Source organism: Apteryx rowi, unplaced genomic scaffold, assembly GCF_003343035.1.
Source record: "Apteryx rowi isolate R43461 unplaced genomic scaffold, aptRow1 scaffold_521, whole genome shotgun sequence".
Lineage (NCBI taxonomy): Eukaryota > Metazoa > Chordata > Aves > Apterygiformes > Apterygidae > Apteryx > Apteryx rowi.
In genome coordinates this window covers 379,902-401,362 of record NW_020450785.1, presented here as the reverse complement: position 1 = coordinate 401,362, position 21,461 = coordinate 379,902, and the positions used below count along the sequence as shown (strand labels likewise).

The following is a 21,461-nucleotide window of genomic DNA, read 5'->3' as shown; positions in this document are numbered from 1 at the left end:
AAATAATATTTAGCTAAACACCAACCTGAATCAAAATGGGGAATAGTTATTTTGGACCTGAAGGAGTTGTATCTAGAAGTTCCGTGGTGACAGTATTCTGGATTGTTCACAACACTGGGTTTTAGGAACTTGGAGAAGGCTGGTATGAAAAATCCTTGTAATATGCCCTCTGAAAACTGTGCTGCAGGAGGTAGTCTTGGCAACTCCAGGAAAGGTACCTTATCTAAACCATCCAGAATTTTGAGGAGAAGGAAGTTCAAAAAGATGAATGCCAATATGACAAAAATGAGCACAATTAGTTAAATGATTATATTCTCAATGTTTTGTTTTTTTTTCCCTTCCCATCACTTTTACTGCTTTGCTAGAAGCTCTTATGTTCTACTCTAGAAAACAGTTGACAAATGGGTTTTGTTATAAGGCTGCTTTGCCTTTCAATTAATGTTCATTTTATCAGTGTGGTAAGACCCTCCATCTCCTGATTTTAGTACCAATATTGCTTTTCTTCAGCACTGACCTCACCTGCACCTGTGGTGCAGAGGAATGCTATAGTGTAAATACATTGTTGTGTTGGCTTATTAATATCTGTGTTAATTTAAAGTGTACATTTCTAAAGTAGAGTCCATTTTAAAAGCAGCTAATTCCAACATCATGGACGAATCTGACATCTTAATAGGCTTTGAGTTAGAGCACAGGAAATGCCAAGAGCAGATGAAATCTTTTGAGAAAGTAAACACTGGTTTCTTTTAAATGGTTAATTTACCTTGGAGTTTTGGGGTTTGTTGTGTTTTTCTTTAAAAATCCACCAGAATAAATGCCTGCTTTTACCATTCATCATTCTAAGTGAATTTCATGTATTCTCCCTGTCTCATTCTATTTCTGAGCAGGAAACTACCATGATGARATATTAGTCAAATGTCAACTCCAAATTTAACCCCATCTAAACTAATTTTTCAAACCATGGTGATACCTCCTAATGCAACAATGCATATATACGTTAAGCTTTAAGACGGCTTTTTTTTTTTTTTTATGCTGAAGCAGAATTAAACGGCATTATGCTCCGGAGTGTGGGGCTTTTTAAATTTATTGGTTGTTTGGGATCAGAGGAACAGGGAAGCAGGGTTTTTCCTGACAGTCTGCCGAACCAAAATATCTTGAGCATATGAAACTTTCTGAACCAGTTCTTGTTAGCTGAAGCAATAAAATTGGTACCTCACTCATGGTCTGAAACTAAAAAACACTTTCTGTGTTAGCTTAGAATTTGAACAAAAGTGCAATCTGAAAGGACATGGTCTGTATATCTGGAAACGGCATTTTAAATCTTTGCAACTAGGTTGAATAATCTAGCTTTGAAGTAAGAGCCACACCTCTATCTATTTATAAGTGGTCAGTTAATAAATAAAATGCTGGTAGGGGTGTCATGAATACGCTGCACACATATGCAGAAACAAGACAAATATTGCAGCTCTCCAAATGACTTCATTACAGGAAATAAATGTTAGTTATTTCTTATGACACTAATATAATGATGTTATGTTTCAAGCAAGTTTTGATTTTCTATCTGCTCAGACTGTTTAAAATTGTGTCTGCAGCATTATAATTCAAAACGGAAAATATGTGCTGTCATTACCATCTACTGTAAATTCTTTATATAATCTTTTTCTGTTCTACCTCAGATTAGTCCTGGTGTAGTTCCTATATTTTTTATGATTTGATTAAAATGCATCGAAGAGTACTGGAAATGATCGTATCCTGTTAATATGATCCGATTTTTATCTTTTTTTTAAAGCACTTTAGGGACAGAAAGATCAGATATCACAGAGTTAACCCTAACTTGGGCTGTGGAACCTTACACTAGAATAAATTATATATTTTAGAATGGCATGTATTCTAGAATGCATTTATTCTTGAAATATCAAAACTTGACTGAAAATATTGATTTGACAAAGTATCCACTATCTTAACAGTTAAATTTGTGCAACTAAATAGCTATCCTCATAGTAAAAATGAATCACTCTTTCAGTCTGTTTTCACAGCTTCTTATTGCTAGATCTCATGTAATGAGGCAATGTGCTTTTGCTGTGTTTGGAAATTTTTGGGGCTAAATTAGTGATGTTGTCAGAAATCTCTTCTCCACATAAACAATTATACATCATGATCAAATCACCTTTTAACTTTCTCTTGAATGGTCTGTGCTGCTTAGGTCCCTACCTATATGACAGGTTTACTCTTATTTAATCCATTTTGTAGCTCTTTTCTCAACACAATTTTTTACATATGCTTCCTGTAAGTGTGGGGACTGGAATAGGACACTGCAGGGCAAGGAGGAAAGGATAATACGCCAGAGGTGGTGAAATGCACAGGATTTGGAAATGAACCCTCGAGTCACTAATTTGCATTATATCACACCACACCATTGCCTGTAGTCTGGCATATTCCTTCTGAATGTCAACTCAGCTGTGCCTTTGCTTTTATTCTGAGTTGTGATCTCTTCTGATTAATGATAACATGGTATAATGGCATTCAGTGTATTTAGAAAGATACTGGCATCTTTGCTGGCCTAACTTAGCTCTTTTTGAAATCAAAGGAGTGTTTCTGTGGATTAGCTAGAAGTTACTTTAAGATAACACAAAATGCTTTAGAGAAGCCGAGATAGTTCATCTGCTGACCTAGTGGCTATCTTAAAACACTGAACACCAAGTTTAGAGTTTAACTATCTAACACTGATCTACTTTTTTCCTACCAAAACTGAGATTTTTTTTTTTTTTAATCTTCTAGTTGCTTCCACTTTCAGTATTTCTCTCATCATATGAACAGAATATACGTTAAGGAGGAAACAGGGTTAATTTAACTGCTTCTCTCTGCAGATCTGTCATTTTACCAAAGCAAGTAAGGGTTACTTGAATTTTTTAGATACATACTCAACGTTTTCAGAAGTAAAATTAATTGACAGAAGATGACATGGCAAACATGAACAGGTGAAAATAATTTTTGTATATTACTGATTTTATCTCAGATGGCTGAGTGACGCTGCAGTGGTGGAAAAGGAGGTGGCCTGGAAAATACGCGTCTCTTAAGGGTAACACAGATGTTCCTATTCAGCTTGGTATCCAAGCTGATGGTTAGTGGGATATGACAGAGGGACAGAGGCAGTGGTAGTTAGCACCCTCCAGTAGGACACTGGCTCTGGACCACCGACAGCTTATTTGGGGGATGCTGTCTCACTACAGCTGACTACTCAACTTTTCCAAGTCGGTGTCTTTTTAGTGTTTTCCTTTTCTTTTTTTTTTTTCTTCTCATAATGTTTACTTTAAATCATATTTAGTTACACCTGTTAGTCACAAGCAAGGAAATACTTCATATCCTTTAGTGCTTAGATTTGGGGACTGTGGACAATGAGTTCCAGATGAAAATAAAAGGGAGAGAAGTCCTGAGAGAGGAAGAAACAGTAAATATGAGAATCAAAATGAGAAGCAGGGAAAGAGAAGTAGGAAGAGGCAACCAAAAAAGTACATATAGATTCAGACAGAAAACTTCCAGAGCTCAGTAGGGGGACTTAGACTTAGTTTTCCTAAGTTTGATTATTTCCCTGAAAGAGGGAAGTTGAGTGAAGGGCGAAATTTATTTATAAGCCAGCAAGGCTGGATGAGGAAATCCTCAAACCAGAGGTAACATGGCATGTCAGCATGTCTTCAGGTATCTGTTGCTAAGATGGTTTGTTTTTAGGGTGTCCTTGACCCAAAGGAGTTACCATTGGTTTCTCTGGCTACCATCACTTCCAGCTCTTTTTCAGTCTACCTGTGATATGTGCGTTGATATTCTATTTCTGTCATAGCGGGAACAATGGGGTTTTATATTAGTATCAGATATTAATATTTAGCATTTACATAGAATTTTCATATACTAAATGCTTTACAAGTATTCTCTAATTAATCATCCCAGCACCTTCATGGACTCTATTTTACTGGAGCTTTTTTGCAGATGAGGAAACTGCAGCTGACAGAATTGCTGGAGGCAATGGAAAAATAGCCTTTGTCAGTGGCAGCATTTGGTACTCAGCCTCTATATTTGTATTCGGTTCATCTCTCCGATTACTGTGTACTGTACCTCTCTGCATTGACTGGATGCAATATTGATGAAAGTAGTTGGTATTAAGGGTCATCTCTGCAGTGCCTATCTTTTTTTTGTCAAAGGATGAGGAATAAAGTGGCAGCTATTCAGCTGATAAAAGTCCCTGGTCTACCCAAACGCCTAGCATAAGAGCTAATTTTCCTGAAAAAGATCTGTTGCTGATAAAGGAATTGATGGCTTTATAATCGGTAGCTTAAAAGCCATCCACCATAGTCTCTCTCAAAATGTATAGATTTTTGAAATACACGTATATAAACTTTCTAGTGCTTATTAACCATCTGGATGTTTGTCATTTGGGTATGTTTTGAGAAATATCCCCCCCCCAAAGTTATGATATTAAAAAAAAAGAGAGTGCTATTAAGGTTCAAAATACAGATTTTATGAGTCTTAACATTCTCTGACCCTGGTTTCAGGCAAATACTTGGTTCAATCAACTGTCATCATAATTCTTTCCTCGTACTTGCCAGCCTCTTTTATCGATGTAGGTAAGCCAACACAGTTCACAGAAGTCCAAAAATATTTAAACCATTTCTTTTCTCAATAGTAAATTAAACCCATGAACTTATGAAATTCACAGTCAGGATAATAGAAGTCAGTGGCAAAACCTTTGTCAGTACTGCTTGCTCCTAGGTCACATATAATTAGAAAAAAATTCAGTGCAAGTTCTAACGTATTTTATAATTTGAATGTGTGTATGTCTTCACACATTCATTTTATCTAGTGAAGTTATTTTTCAAGAACTTTGCAGTAATGTTTATTTTTTTTCACAGCAAAGTGTGGCAATGATACTGGATCAGTTTAAATTCAACTCTCTGTTGGTTTCTGTTAAATTTATTTAAATGCTTGTTTCGTTGTTTCAAAAATCTAATTAAAATATTTTGAGAATCCAAACATTTTGTAAAGATAATGTTATTACAGGTGTTGATAAAACCGTATATTTTTCCTAATTCTTTAACCAAATAAAGAACTGCTTAATGCTTAACTTTTCCTATGTCATATCACCTAGCGAAGTTGCCTATGTAAATGGGACCTATTTGGGGAATTTATACTGCTTAGTTATTAAGCTATCTACAGAAGGCATTTGATCAATTATGCCAGCTACTTACACTTCATAGAATAAAAACTTGCAGGAAAGAGAAGATAAGTAACTTTTTGCTAAAGCAACTGAATCTTATATCACTTGATTAAGAAGCAATGTCATCAGAAACATCAAGGTACTGAAGGTCTGATATTACAAGGTACAGGACAATTTACCAACTTTCTGTGTGAAGTAATTATCAAGATGAAAAATCTCTTCAAAGAGAGTTACAGAACAGGGCATTTGATTTTAAATTAAAATARTGCAACTATTACTTCGGTTGAAACTAAACTGAAGTCCATGAAATGACAGATCTCCTAATAAATCAATAGATTCAGTATTTGCCTTTTAGGTACTCTGTGGTTGTGGAGGAGGAAGTTCAAGAAACTTCAGAATGGTTGATGAAAATGTACTCAGGAAAAAAGAGTATCTCAGAGTGAGAACAAGCTTATTGCCAAAGCTTAAATCAAAAAGTCTTGTGTTTTGAAAAGCTATTTAGGAACTTGATACTGATGACAGAATCTTTTATACCTTCATAGGTAGCAATAACCTAGTATTTTCTGTTGTTTATGGAGTAGTACTTGTACTTCATCCAACTGCAATGTCTTTTTAGATGCCAACCACTGAACATGTCGCTAGACAGAGGGTGACCACAGGTTGCAATGTAGGAACTTAAGATCTTAAATGAAAGTTAAGGCATTTTCTTGGAAAAACTTTGTAAATGCAGGTACTGAATTAGCCTTGATTAAGGCAGGGGTAGATGAGAGTGTGGTTCTGTTACGTTTGAATTTCTGAATAACTGTTTCAAAGAAATGCATTAAAGAAGTCTGTGTATGAGCATGAAAAGGGGTCTAGAGATGAAGCCAGAGTACACATCTCTATGCAAAATCTCCACAAAAGCCAATACTGGCTTTCTTCCATTAACTCAGCTTTCAACTAAGAAATCCCTGCTCACTGTGATACTTCCGGAAGCAGACTCCTTCTCACTTCTAATACATGAAGAGAAAATGATAGTCCWTGACCAACTGACTGCAAGTAAGCCAGCTGATCACACGAGAGTAGGACTCCTTAGTGACTTTCTTCACAACTCCCAAGAGGAGTTATGCACCAGTTTTAGAACCTATCCAGATTCCTTTGGGCCTTTTTATGTCCTGCTCTCTCACCTGATATAAAATTGTTAATAATCTGGAAAATGTTATCCAGTTGTAGCCCAGGAAACCTAACTACTCTTTCCACTAGTTTTATTGGCTGTCTGTTTTAAGAGCTTTAGACATGATGGTAGCAAAGGAATTCTTTGCAAAATAATTTTTAAACATGCTGAAGTGAGAATAGCATTTAAAACCAGTTCTACATCTACAGCTCTTGAACTCTTGAACAACACTTGGTTTGCCAACAGCTAGCTTTATTATGACAGTTCTCACCTCTTTCTTCCTTCGTCTCCCTCGGTATTTCAGATGTGAGATTTGGATACTCTAGAACCATTATACCAGGAATTTCCTCATAGAGAAGCCTCTGTACCTGCTTCTTTTTATTTGCCACCAGCATGAAGAAGATGATACCCTGTATCAGATATTACCTTTGAACAACCCCAGAAAGAAGAAAATGACAGGTAAGAAGTGGCACTGCATAAAAACCTTAGAGAAATGTTGAGTAGTAAAATATAATGCTGGTATTTATAGAGCTTAATGCCTAAAGCAGAGGGAATTGTCAGAAGACCAAATCTGTGAAATAATTACATAAGAAAAACCCAGACTTCAGACCAAAGTCAGAGATAACCAAAGCTACCTGTATGGATGAATGAATATTTTCAGCAACATCATTACTGTTACTCTGAGGGAAAGGCTGTGAACACCAGCATGCAACACATGCCAGTTCTGCACCTAGTGTGGTCCAGGATGTCTAGTTCAAAATATGTATTTGTATTTCTGTCTTGGACAACTGTGCTAGATAAAACTTAAACAATAAAATCCTCAGTAAAAGGGTACAGCAATATGACAGATTGTTAAAAATGCTGCAGGGTAGATTAGAAACTTGTAATTTTAAAGTTACCTATAAGCGTACACACAACCCAGCTCCCTCTTGTTACTCCTGGATGCTGCAAATTGGGAATCAGAGAGGCAGAACAGATAATGTGTCTTAATCATGGATGGACAATACTGCTTTGCAATGCTCCTAAAAGTTTCTAAGCCAATGTCCTAGCTTTGTAGACTGAGCTAATCCCTCTAACACAGACGTGAAGAGGCTCCAAACTTTTTCCTGTAGCCTGATCCATGTGTAGGAACAAGCTCAGCCAGTGAATATGGGTAACTTTTAAGGCAGAGCTTGAAACCATAAAATTCTACTGGTAAGGTAGTGTGCAAAAAGCAGATGAAAGTCCATATCACCATAATGCTGTTTTAATATAGAAGAAAAAATATTGTGGAATGGAGGTTGTGAGAAATAGAAATTATCTTGTCTACTGAGAGAATACCTGGAAGAACAGACGAAAAGCCCTGAATAGAAAAGAGGCCAACAAAATATAGTAGAAATGAGCAGATTAAAAAAAGGCAAAGGAAAGTGAAGAAATTATGCAATCTACAAATACTAAGGGGAGGAGAGGGGGAGAGGAAGCTTCAGCTTGGTTTGTGATGGGTAGGAAGTGCTTTACCCACTTTTGCTCTGGTGGAGGCAGTAGGAAGAGAAGGGGGACATGAAAGAATGTCCACAGTGAATGCTAAGATAGAAGACCTCTGGGCTTAAGTACTTGCAAAGAAAACTTGCTCTGTCTTATACAAATTTTCTCTTTACTGGAGAAGAAATCCAATATCAGAGGTATATCCCAAATAGACCACACTGTCCCCTGTCCTGCCGCCCCAACCCCTTTCAAGACATTATTATAACAAATTTCGAGAATAAATTTAAACTGCTGTTCTACTTTTAATTATTTTAAATGTGATTATGAAGTTCTGCAGTTAGTAAACTATTATCTTAAATGTCTACCTTTCATCTAAACTCATCCAGTCACTGTAAAGCTTAGATTTCTACTTGGTATTTTATTTTTGAAATTTTGATGCAGATCTGATGGACTGTATGAAAAATGTTGAAAGGTCAAAGGATGATATCTTGTTGTTGTCCACCTACATCCTTTGATTACTTGCAGATGCTGAAGGAAGCCCTCCTGCTTGCTGATAGTAAGAAGAGAAGAGAAGGCTGAGAGGAGATCTTATTAATGTGCACAAATATCTAAAGGGAGGGTGTCAAGAGGATGGGACCAGACTCTTTTCAGTGGTGCCCAGCGACAGGACGCGAGGCAACGGGCACAAACTGAAACACAGACASTTCCATCTGAACATGAGGAAAAACTTTTTCACTGTGAGGGTGACAGAGCCCTGGAACAGGTTGCCCAGAGAGGCTGTGGAGTCTCCTTCTCTGGAGATATTCAAAACCTGCCTGGATGCAATCCTGTGCAATGTGCTCTAGGTGACCCTGCTTGAGCAGGAGGGTGTTGGACTAGATGATCTCCAGAGGTCCCTTCCAACCTCGACCATTCTGTGATTCTGTGTGATTTTATAGGCCATAATTTCAAACAAATGCAATCCTATTAATTCCTATCAGGCCAACTAGTATTTATTTTAGGAATATGTTGTCATCAAATTGAGTATTACTTATTGACTCAAAATCTTGCCTGGTGCTTTGAAACTGGATTCAGGAAAACAACTATAAATTGGTGCACACATTTATTATTAATTTCTTAAATAATATATATTTTAGTTAAATTTTTTTTTATTATTTTAGTGAAATTTTGGTGTGGAAATTTTACCTACATGGCAATGGTGTTAGAATACATCTATCAGCCTTAATTCTTGCATTTCATTAATGATGAAAGGCAAGCACAAATAAAACTTATCAGTTTTTTTGTCTGCTATGAATAAAAACAGAATCTTTAAAAAGGATCATTTTTTTCTGAGATATAAAACAAAAGAACAACCGTGAACATGAGAGGTGGAGATGAAAGTCTTAGCAACAGATTTTTTTTTTCCCCACTTCCCAAATGCTGTCAAGAACAAGGAAGTTTTATTTTGTTTTTATTAATTTAAAGATTTAATAATTTGGGGCAGGAGGATGTTCTAAAGAACTGCAGAATGCATTTTCTCATTCATAATTCTTTAGGTTAGAAAAAAGTGACTCAAGTACAAAATTATTACTGACTTCTAGTTGATCTTTTAATGAAAAAGAACAAAACTGCAAGTATTAAAAATTACAGTGTACAAAGAAATAGTTAAGGCCGAAATCCCAAACGTCTTCAGTCTTCTCTGTAAGGAAGGAAGCAATTTTCAGTGTTAACAGTAAGTTTAAAGAGGAAAAAATAACATAATCTCAAATTGGAAAACTAACAGCTGTCTGAGAAAGAAGAAAACACAAACAAGATACAAATAACTGAAAATGCAAAGTAAATTCAAATTACTTTCTAAATTTAAATGATACAAAAATTGTACTAATATTTGGAAGTAATAATTTTCTTCATCTGTTCATGTAACTTAAGTAAAAATTGATACTTATCTTCTCTATATGCAAATTAATGTGCACATACTCGCATAGCCTCTGACTAGGCAACTTGAGTGCTGCTAGATCAGTTTGAAAGTACGTAATTTTTTTTGCAGGTACCTTGATGAGAGAAAGCCAAAACCTGCTACCCAGAATGCATGCCATATAAGCACATAGAGGGAAAGTAAAATTTTGTTTAGAGCCCAGTCTTGTTTTGGGGTGTCAGGACAAACTACTTCCCTCCCCCCCCAAACTTAGTCTTTCAAATGTGCTAGCGCAGAACACAGAAGAAAAAACAGGAGATGAAGCTCAGGCAAACTATGAATATAACCTCCTCTGAGTAGGTTTGCACAGCAAACCAAAGGTGATGATAACTATCCTAACTTTAATCAAGCACAGGTAAGTAAAAACATGAACAGTAATAGCTTTTGCTATTTTACAACCATAGAACTATGTAGGATGGAAGTGACATCCAGAGGTCTTCTAGTCTAACCTCCTGCTCAAAGCAGGTCCGGTTAGACCAGGCTACTTAGGGCCTTGTCTTACACTTCCACATATTGAGAGTGTATGTTACAAATAGCTATTTATGACAAAATGATTTATTAGAAAAAAAGGGCATTTTCATTGCATGTATCTGGTCACCTCATTTTCTCAACTTTATCCACAAAGTCAGAACAGCTGCATACAGGGTATTTGTTCTGCATTTCTTCACTTCTCATGCACAAATTTAGAGTTGCTTCTAAGAAAAATCACTTTGTCAGGTCCTTGCAAAACATGAAGGAAGACTGTGGTCCAAAGAGATGAAAATAATGCAATGCTTTGGAAGCAGGTCCCAGACATTATAAACAACACACTTCAGCAATCTACAGGCAGGTTCTGAAGCTATCTTCTGCCAAACAAAAACAAAGCTATGCACACAGACTATCTGGGAAAATATGCTATTTCAGGTCATCCAATTTAGATTAAGTCCTCTGGCAGAAACTATATTCTGAAAACCCTCCTTATTTATTTTACAGTATGTACATGTACACAGCCTGACTTATTTTTATGGAGATCGTTACATCAAACAATCAGCATCCTTTTAAAGAATGTAACCAAAACTGGAAAATAACATGCTTGTTTTCTTTATCTATGCAGTCTGCACTCTGATATTGCTCATGTCTTTCAGCAGCACTGGTCTGTAGATTGGCTCCAAGCTTTCCATATATTCTAAATAATCACTCACTCGAAATCCATGGAGGGCTTCTTCCTGCACAAATACACATAGAAAACATTTATTAGCTAGGAAAAAAGATGCACAACCCAAATTTAATGAATTTCAGGTTGCTGAAGATGGTTCATTTTGTTCTGCTTCTCACTGCCTGAGTGTTTAAAATGCACGTTTTATTACATTTCATTTGGAAATAAAGAATTGGTATACCTACTTCCAGACAGTTCTTTCTAATTACACCCTTGATAACAAATAGCTTTTTCAGATGAAACTTGTACATCTCCTTTTGGAGAACATGCCATATGAATAATTTTTGAAGGAAAACAAAGTAAGCTTTAAAAAGGCAAAGTCAGATACTAAAATAGTCTTTTAAATGTTTTTATACTGGCACATGATATGTTAAAGTTTGTTAATGTGGCTTTTATATCCAATTAGGTTCTCAATAAAACTAGGACAGCAACAGGAGATATTTATTTTTAAAATCTGTAGTGAAGAAAGACCTTTACAAAATGCTTAAAGACAAACAGAATAAACACTTCTGAATCATCATGAAAGAGTAATTCTTACTAATTCCAAAACCTTGAGTAAAAGAATGCGGCCCAGAGAACAAAAGGAGTACGACACTTTCTTTCTCATGGTTGATATATTGGAGGGAGGGATGAAGGAATTCTGGTGGATGCACAAGCAGCAAGCAGGATCCTGAAAAGTGCCTAGTTAAAACTGTGGCGCAACTAGTTGCTGCTTTGAATAGGGACAATGTATGCATGTCTACCATCTCCTGAGCAGCATTACCACTGCTGGCAGCATGTGCTGCAAAAAGGCCCTAGGAGTGAGAAACTGTCAGCATGTTATGTGTGCTGCTGTATGAACTATGCATCTCTGCTAAGTAGATTCTCTTAAGAACATCTGCCTCTGCTTGGAAGCCTGTACCTCAGTTTCTGAACAGGAACTTGAGATCATCTTTATATTTTTCCTGCTTTACCCACAAGTGAAAGCAAGGGCACGATTTTACCTTCTAAGTTGCTCTGTGTGCACTGTGAGAGGGATGACTGCACTGGAGAAGAAAACTGACTCAGAGGACTGTAGAATATATATATATATATATATATATATATCTACATATATATCTATATTTCTCTCTATATTTTTTAAGCAGTCAATTCCTATATTTATTAAATGTGTGCATATATGATTATCACTGGTCAACAAACAATTTAGTTGGTAATAATATGGCCCATATCCACAGAAAGTAAAATGAAGAGTAGCTAAATTATTTCCAGAGGAGACTGATATACTGACCTAACGTGTGTGATTACAAATAGTCTCTCTATTTTATCCAAACCAGCAATAGTAAACCAAAGAAGTCAAGACAGTCAAGATGGGTTTATTGAGGCAGCAGGTTACAGTATTCTTGGTTCCTATGTGGAAACTCTAAAGCTTCATCCTTCCACAGAAGGATTAGTAAAAGACCCAGCAGTAAAGTAGCATTCAGTTAATGCTGAAATGTCAAGATATCTCAAAGGGATCAGAATTGATGCTATTGCATCCTGGCCAACAGAAAGAGCCTGACAAAAGGAGAAAAAAAAAAATTAATTGACAACTCATTACTTCCACTTCCTCTTGACATATAGGAAAGGCAAAGGATAGAGTAATACAAGATCTCTTTCACAGTTTGTCTTCTTTTTTTTTTTTTTTGTCTCTAGGAGGACAGGCTTAAAGGATGACTGTTTTACCCATCCTAAGTGTTAGGCATAATATCATCTGAATTGACAGCAAAGTTATCTCCAGCTTCTTTTTTCATGTGCAAATTAAAGGATACTTATATTTTAAGATGAAAATATTTGTTTTTAATTTTAATAGCTACCTAGAACCATTAGATAACAGACCCAAAGATGTATTGCTGTCAAATCATCACCTTTTCATGAAGGATATAATACATGTTAGGAGCTTAAAAGTAGAAACAACCATCAGTGATTGGAAAGAAAACAGGGGGCAGGACTTGCTCATACAGCAAAAGACCACTGCTAGTATTAAGTTCAAGATAAATTATAAAACTGAATATTTAAAGTTACTTTTTTGACGTTGATTTTGTTCTCAGCATAGTTTAGACTTCCACGTTGGAGAGAATTGCTTCATTACAGTAATTGGCTTTTGTGAACATTGTGCTGAGAAATTACAGCCTAAAACTCAACCCTGAATTTGCGTATTTCAACAAAATAGTAGCTGACCAATGGCACTGCAGGCATTAAACCAAGTAACCACACATGATACCCATAATACAGCTAAAACAATGAATAAAATGACAGAATAAATTTTTTTTCTTTAGATGAATTAAGAGCTATGAACAGCAAGGGTAATGTTTAAGTATGTCATTAACTCCTCCATCTACAGCTGTCACTTAATGAATTGTAAATACTCCAGTAGAGCACTAATGTATAGTATATTATTTATTTAACAGTATCATTCCAAATCTTTGGCCTGTTTATGCTATAGGTGACAACATACAAATTCTGTCTTCTATAAAGTCTGCCTTTGCGACTGACCAATAAACCCCTACAATGGAGGAAGGTTCAGAGGACCTGGGGCAAGGGCAAGGTGCCCATGAAGCTCAGCAATAATGTAGGATGTGACTCATTAACCACAGCCGTGGCACAGAGAACTGACTTTATCTCAACACAAAGGAAACCAAAGGGTGACCTTTGCTTTAGATAAGCAGCTGTATCTGTTGAGTGGATCAACTGGTGTAAATGTTTCTCCCTGAGACAGCCAGACCAACATGGGCGGAAGTGTATATATGTGGCTCAGCCCAACAGAGATTTAAAACTTGAACAGCTCCCAGAAGAATTTCAAAGAGAGCAACGAGCTTGAGCTGGCTTCAACCCATGTATTCCTTCCCTGCAATTGGGGACACCCAGCATCGTGATGGTGAGCATATTATAGACACTGGTAATGGGGATCACACTGGTATTGTGATTGAACTGTATATTGCAATTTATTTATTTTTCTAAGTGTCTACACTTGTGTTGTGATTTCAGTAGATTGCTGTATCACTCTGCTAAATCAAAACTCCCATGTAACATCAAATACCTTCAAAGTAAACTTTAATATTAAATATTACACTCTCCATGTGTGGAATATCTAAAAGAACCTGGTCAGAGAGTACTGGTCTCTGWCAGTCTTCTATAAAGTAATTCACATCAACTATCCTGATAATGCCATCAAGATTAAGTAGCTTTTAAGCTACACTGACCAAAACCAGGTCAAACAAAATGATGTCCTCATTAGACTGTGTATCAAACATTTTCAAGGAAAACGGCTGAGCCGATATATTATTCATATTTAAGAATACAAAAGTCTGACACAAACTAGTCAGAAGACTAATGATGTTAGGCCAGACTAAGATGCACGGATATGTCTTCAAAAGAATTTTGACTGGAGGGGTAAAAAAAAAAAAAAAAAGAAAAAAAAAATGGGGAGGAAGATTCAAATATTTTTATCTATTCACAACTGCATCTACAGCTAAAAAGTATCCTGCAAAAAGAAACTAATAATTGAACATAATCTATAAAACACCAAAGAATATGAAGTATCTTGTGAGAGAAAGAAAATGTCTTGAATGCTATAGAAACATAATCCCCCATTTAATTAGAAGCTATAAATAGATATCAACTGCACAATCCTTAGATGTAAAAAAATATTAAAATGTCTAAACTGCCTGAAATCCAGTCAAAATATTTTATAATTGTGGACATTCTAGTAATATTGATCAAAATGCCACCATAATTGAAGAAGTACATCTGGATCTTTCTTCATGTATGTATGTATGATATATGTTCAGTATATCTGAATCTTGGGTATTCAGTTATTACTCTACAAGCATGCTTAATACTGTAATATTGGCATACCAGTGCTGATAAGGAAGCAGAGTGTGTTATTCAGGGACTTTAATTTTTTTGCAACAGTAAATATAAAACATCCCCGCCACACACACACACTCATATCTGTCAGTCAAAATGTGCTTTTTGTAGTCAACAGAGTTTTTTGTGATGATTAACAATAACTTCCAACCAACTGATTTGCTGCTATATGAGCACCTGACTTTTGTCAGTTACTAGGATGATGGCCAATAAAAGCAAAAATCCAAACCGCAGCAATTATACTGGTGAAGACATTAACTTTATGAATTACTGGATGAACCAATAGCATAGGCCATAACTTTGTTCTTGCAGGTGGAGACCCCCTCTTTCTCTGAGGCATTAGCTATCTGTTCAGAACTAGTGTGGAGGTTTGCACCAGCCAGGAGATAAGCAATTTAATATATTATATTCTGCAGTTCCTCTAGCGAATCTATAGCTGGTGCTCAAAAAATAGAATGGAGTTCACACTGGTATATTCATCTTTTTTCTCTTTTTACAACTGCTTTCAGAAATGCAGCTTAGCTGATCTTGATTCAGTCAATATTATTATGAATTAGGAAGAAAAATACAGCAACATAATACTGTTATTAAGCCATGTTTACTTACGGCATTGAACGATTCTGCCCATTTGGGCATGGCAAATGCAATGACAAACAAAGAGGAAAAACTCACAAACAAACCACAACCACCACGTTTTTATGCTGTCCACAGCTAAACTGCAGGAAAATTTAAAAGTCAGTATTGAAATTTACTTACCACATCTTTTATATACAATTCACCTGTTGCACGACCATACCTACCCATAGTAATCCGCCAAAGTATCACAAAAGTAAAATAAGCAAAACCAGACACGCACACAATCTGGAGGTTGAAATAACCTGGGGCTGAGTATTACCGAGTCAGAAGAATTGTACCAACACCTTTCAAATGCAGAGCTGCCACAAATTTCACAAATTTATTCAATCTCAAGTCTACCATGATGCAGTGGATCCAAAGTGGATGCAGTGATATCCAAAATAACCAATACCTTAATACCCCATAATTAAATTAGAGATCAAAATCACTGCTTTTGCTGTGAACGGCTGTAATTTTTAACTTAATTTTGATATAAAGGTGTGTGGGATCAAGTACATTATGTCAAGAACCTGAACGTCAAAGAACTGCACATCAGTCTCACCCCAACTTGCTTTTATAAGCACAATAGAGAGAAAACCAACATATATAAATCTACATTTTATCAGTCTGAATCAGATTCCAAGTTGAGAGTTCACCTTCTTTTCAATTGGTGCATCACAGTTTTAATGTACTCGCAGAATGCAGTTGTCTATTAGCTAAGAAAGGCTAGCAGTATAGTATTTGGCACCTGGTCAAAGTAACAAAGCTCACTGAACTTTGTGCTTCATCTCTTCAAGCTTCTGTAGGAGACCACTGTGTAAACCCATCTCTCCAGAGAATACCTAATTTAATACGATAGGGACCACACAGAGAGAATTGAATCAATCTCCCTGGGGACTTAAAGTGACTATTTACATTGATTACAAAGGGTGCTGATCAGAACAATATGTAGGAATATTATTCTCTGCAAAATACTATACTACATTTTTCTGCCAGGAAGTAAATAAAATTGAAGTATTATCTATCTATCTATCTCACTTAAAATCAGTAAGTGAAATTCAATCTGCGTTTCAGATTACTTAAATATATTTATTTCCACTTTAGAGAGTTTTGCTTCCCTTCAGCAATTGAAAGATTAAAAAAGAAACCCTTACTTTGAGAAAAACCTGAAGATCTTGGGCTTCGGTGTGCTTCAGAATGTCTTGCTGTAGGTGTCTGAACACAGCTATACACATATATATCTGATAATCAGGACCAAGAAAAATACATGTAGCAATGTAATGACAGATTTCACTCCAGTCCATGTAGTTCCAGAAACACTGAGTTATCCATTGCAAACAGATCTAGATGAGAATTAAATTATATACATTTAAATTGCTGTAGATCTTCAGTCATAATTTAACCACATCATTATCTCTTAACTTTTTATACTACAGCCCCTTTTCCTATAACATGGCCACTACTTATGAAAATAAAAGGGATAAAAGTACAACAGAAGATATAAAAAAAAAAATCACCATTTTAATAATCACAGGCTCTGAACAGAGCGCCAGTGAGTTCTGCTAAATAGAACAGCCTGCATCTGACTTACCTGAGTGTATTCTGGCAACTCTTGAAGCTGAAACCTAAAACTCAAAGCCCAATGAAAGAGAAAGCAGTCATTCTTTATATGCTGAGTTTTCTCAAGATTTTTTTTTTTTATGTGGCCTAGAGGGTAATGAGGGTGATGAAGGTGTAATGTAGACTTTCCTTTAAATTAAAACAGTTATTTGCCTTATAAATGAACGCTAGGCCCTTCCCTAAGGCACTTCTGCATTTAATCAAATGGGGATGGAACACAATTAGCAACTCCTTTTTCCAGTTCTAACTCACAATGTATGAAGAAGTGTACAGCACATTTCATTTAGCTGTAGACCACAAATCTTCTGCCAATCAGTCCTTAAAGTGTTTAAAAATGTGCAGTAGCAGTAAGCACTGAGATTCTGATTAGATGACAGCAGTCATACTCTACAATGAAATCTGCATTCAGTTAATTATTCGTGTACGCAGGCCCCTAAAAACGTTAGAGATGTTTTCACAGTTCGGGGCTCGTTTGTTCCCCTTCCAATGAAACTGGAAAGTCACATAGACAGAAGTATGTGCTTATCACAGTGGCTACCACTAGTGGCATTTCAGTAACACGTTCAATAATAAAACCTTGATAGCCGCTTAGAATGCTAAGTAGTTTACTATGAAGCAAGTGCAAACTTAAGAGCACACAGGATAACTTACACAAGAATACTCAAGGGAGGGAATGGCTGTCCCCTTGCGTTTTCCCACCCCAAACCAGGAGCCTTATAAATACCTCATTATTCCTATGCTGAGATAAACCCCTCATTTATCATTCTTCTCTCTTGAAAGCCTAAATCTCAAACTGACTTTTTAAGCAATAAGTGGAACACACTGGTATCCATCCCCACTAAGAACACTTTTAAGCTGCAAACCTTGTAACAGAATGTTATTTTGAAGGTGTAAGATGAAAAATATTTTTCTTGCCTTGGAACAGTAATTTAATAGAGCCACAAGCTCTCTCACTGTGGTGATGAAGCTGTTTATGCTTCATCGTGACTAGTCTTTACAAGCAATGCTCCATATATAGCATTCTGTATTTTCCAAAACACTGTAATAAAAAGGGAAAATGAAAGCTAACATTATGGTGAAATACTCCTCTACTAAAATCTCTTTAATATACATGAGCAGGGTATTTTAACTTGATTGGAATAGTTGTGGTAGCCAATATAAAAAAAAATTTTGCTCTAATATCACCCAAACTGCTTCCAATTATACACCTATCCTAATTACTCATTTCCATTCCATGACAAATTCAGAAAATTATTCCAGAGAACAAGATATTTTAATTACTTTTATCTATAAATCTGAGTTTTTAATATCTAGCATTTTTTATCAAGTTTTTGTAAGAACGTGTCATGGAAGATCATCAGCTGCAGTACACTGCCATTACTCTAATGAAGTTAATTGATTTATATTTTCAAATGCTCTAAGTCACTCTGCATGCAATATTATCTCTTACTCCCAGTTTCATAACCACCACAAAACCACCACTGATAACAAATAATAATTTGTTTGGTGTGGAAGAAGGTTAAAACATTATTCTTAATCATTTCACTATGACTGAGTTTTATTGCTTGCTGTATAGGAAAAGCACAACAGTGTCAATTTTAACTCTGAATGTCCTTGATTTTGTAGATTTAAGTCTAACAGTTAATGTTACTTTGATATGCTTTCATCGGTTACCTGGGATGGAGTGAAACCAGACATGTGGAAGGCTGAAAAGACAAGTGGCAACTCAGCTTTCAGCAACATCTCAACGTAGTGAGCACTGCAAAAATAGACTGGATGGATACCAGATTCCACTGTGGTAATAGGCAGGTGCATCTGATTAACAAAAAACAACCAATGAAAAGGATTCCAGACTACAAAAATGTATTATTTTAAAACACCTTTCTGAGGCTACCATATAAAAAAATATATATATACACATATTTACTAGTAAGACAAGACATCCCCTGTAGTTACTATTGATACATGAATAAGTAAAACAAGCAAATACATAAAAAGCTGGTAGTACCATCAGGAAAAACATAGTTAAATTAAGAAAAATCTGAAGTTAGAAACTGTTAGAAAATATATGCCAGCTGTTCCTTTCCATTAGCCATTTAATTCTTTATTGCATGTATGCTTCAGTTGTCAAAGCGGGGATGCAGAAACTGTTGTTGTTATATTTTAAACAAAAAAATAGATTTTTTTGCCCCTTTACTGGTGGGTGAAGAGTGAAACTTCTGTAGTATCTAAAGCTGTATTCTGTGTGAAAGTTTCTCAGTGGTATGCATGGCTGGAATGAGTGAAATTCTATTTTGTGCAGCAAAAGGAATAGAGGTTTTCAGTGTGGAAAGCCCTGGATGTCAGCGTTTGGTTTCTAGGTAATGAATCTTTGGATTAGTGCTAGAAGGTCAATGTACATTCTTTGGAATTTTCCTTCCTCTTTCTCAGGTAGGCAGCATTACAATCTAATGTCTGAATAATTGCTCCTTCATGTTTTGACTTTTTTTTTTTTTTTAAAAAAAAACATTGTGGAAATAAAGCGAGTAGGTTGATTATTCAATTTTCTATGTTTTCAAGATATATTATGAAAGACAAACTGTTTAGGTATTGAGAATGAACTACAGTAACCTGCCTGCCATGCTGACTAGTTTTAGTAAGGAAGACGACACTGGAGTTCTCAGCACCGATGATGTTCGGCACAATTGTATTCACACAATGGAGCAAAATTTCATTGTGTTGGAACAATCTCAGGGCTGGACTCTGTGCTCTAAGTGGTTACAATACAGTCATTTCTGGTGAAAAGATAAACCAGTTGAAATTAATACAGAGGCTTTCATGAAGAAGAGGTATAGAATCTAACCTGGGTTTTTTATAATCCTAGAATTCTCTAGTAAAGACTACAGCTGGTAGTCTAAATCCAAAACAATTAGACAATATGACAAAGTTAAACTGAAAGGTTATTATTTTAAATAGATGGTATCAGGTCTAACAGAAGATGGAATGATGTTGTTTACACTACAAACTTGACTGAAAACACTAAGCACTTAAAATTACAAAGCATTCAAGTACTTGGGCAGTAATAATTTTCAAAATTATTAAATATATTTAAATATTTTTATCCACAAGACTGCTAGCTTTACTAATAAAAAGGATCAACTTCCATACTGCAATAAGAATAAAAAGGCCATTCAACAGTATCACAGCTTTCACACAAAATTTAATGCTACTAACAAAGTTTATTTTATTGCCAGCTTTAAAATTCAGTAACACTGCCATTACCATCAGTCCACCTGTTCTTTCACTACTTTTAAATAATCACTTGAGCAAATGTCAAATCTGTATTTTTCTGAGAGAGTTCTTCAGGGACCTGCATTCACTTAGAGGGCTTTAATGAAAAGTTAATGCATAACAAAAAAACCCTGAGGAAACTGATAAACTGTCCTTTAAAAAATTTCCAAGTTGTCTTTCAGAAAGAACAGCTTTTAAATGCTTACAGATATATGCAGTCTTGGTAGCCAGAGAAATGCTGAAATGAGAAGACGTGAAAACTGCTGAAGAAATGTTAATGTCTTCTCCCTGTCTCCTGACATTATCAGGAACACAGAAGATGCAAACCAGTCGTAGCCAGCATAAGCTCCCTGCAAGCAACCTGCATGAGAAAGTTAAGGAACGCCGGCAAAGAACTTCTTTTCACTGCCATGCAAGAAATGCAGCCCTCCTCCCTCCCCGTGTCAAAATGTACAGAACTAAGGTTTGTCAGAGATGGGACACTGGGAACATAGCTGCACAGAAGGCGGCTTTCTGAGTAAAAAGACTAGAGGTACACCTGTCTCTAAATCTCAATTAAGAGAAGTGATTTAAGCTGTCTTCCCTATATTCTTTACTTTTTTCCAGTCATCCCTAAATTATTAAACCAAATCAACAAAAGAAAACAAAACCCCCAAATTTGTAAATACAGAAATAAACCCAAAACACACACCAAAACAAGTATCCTTATAATAAAAGAAAGGAAAATGGTAGAAAAGGAGGAAAACAGAAGTTGTGATAACTAAGGAAAGAAAGAGCAAGAAAGGAAAAGAAAAGGTTTAAAGGGTGATGAAGTATATTCTGACTAATATACTACTATTAAAACACATTTCAAGTAAGTAATTCTAATGCATAAAAATGTTGTAAAACTTCCAAAGGGCTATTTTTATTTTTAAAAAAGTTTCATAGTAAATCTAAAAAGTCAGAAGTCAAAACATTCTTGCTGATCAAATTACAATCATAGATTATATTACACGTATTATTAAAGACCACTAACACTGTCAGCATTGTGGGAATACCACAATTACTCATTAATGCTGAAAGCTGCAATGTTCTAGACTCTTTATCACATACAGAAACA

At 35.8% G+C, this 21,461-nt stretch overlaps 1 protein-coding gene across 1 annotated transcript in view; it reads right to left on the bottom strand.

The window, feature by feature from the left end:
- Positions 1-9,722: 9,722 nt before the first annotated feature.
- TBC1D32 (TBC1 domain family member 32) overlaps positions 9,723-21,461 on the bottom strand; it is a 90,774-nt gene continuing 79,035 nt past the window's right edge. Inside the window, exons 30-33 of the mRNA XM_026080457.1 lie at positions 20,569-20,723; positions 18,767-18,907; positions 16,627-16,815; positions 9,723-10,979 (exon numbers count right to left, since the gene is read on the bottom strand). Of these exons, the coding sequence (XP_025936242.1) occupies positions 10,860-10,979; positions 16,627-16,815; positions 18,767-18,907; positions 20,569-20,723 (605 nt within the window). The 3' untranslated portion in view covers positions 9,723-10,859. The remainder of the gene's footprint in view (positions 10,980-16,626; positions 16,816-18,766; positions 18,908-20,568; positions 20,724-21,461) is intronic.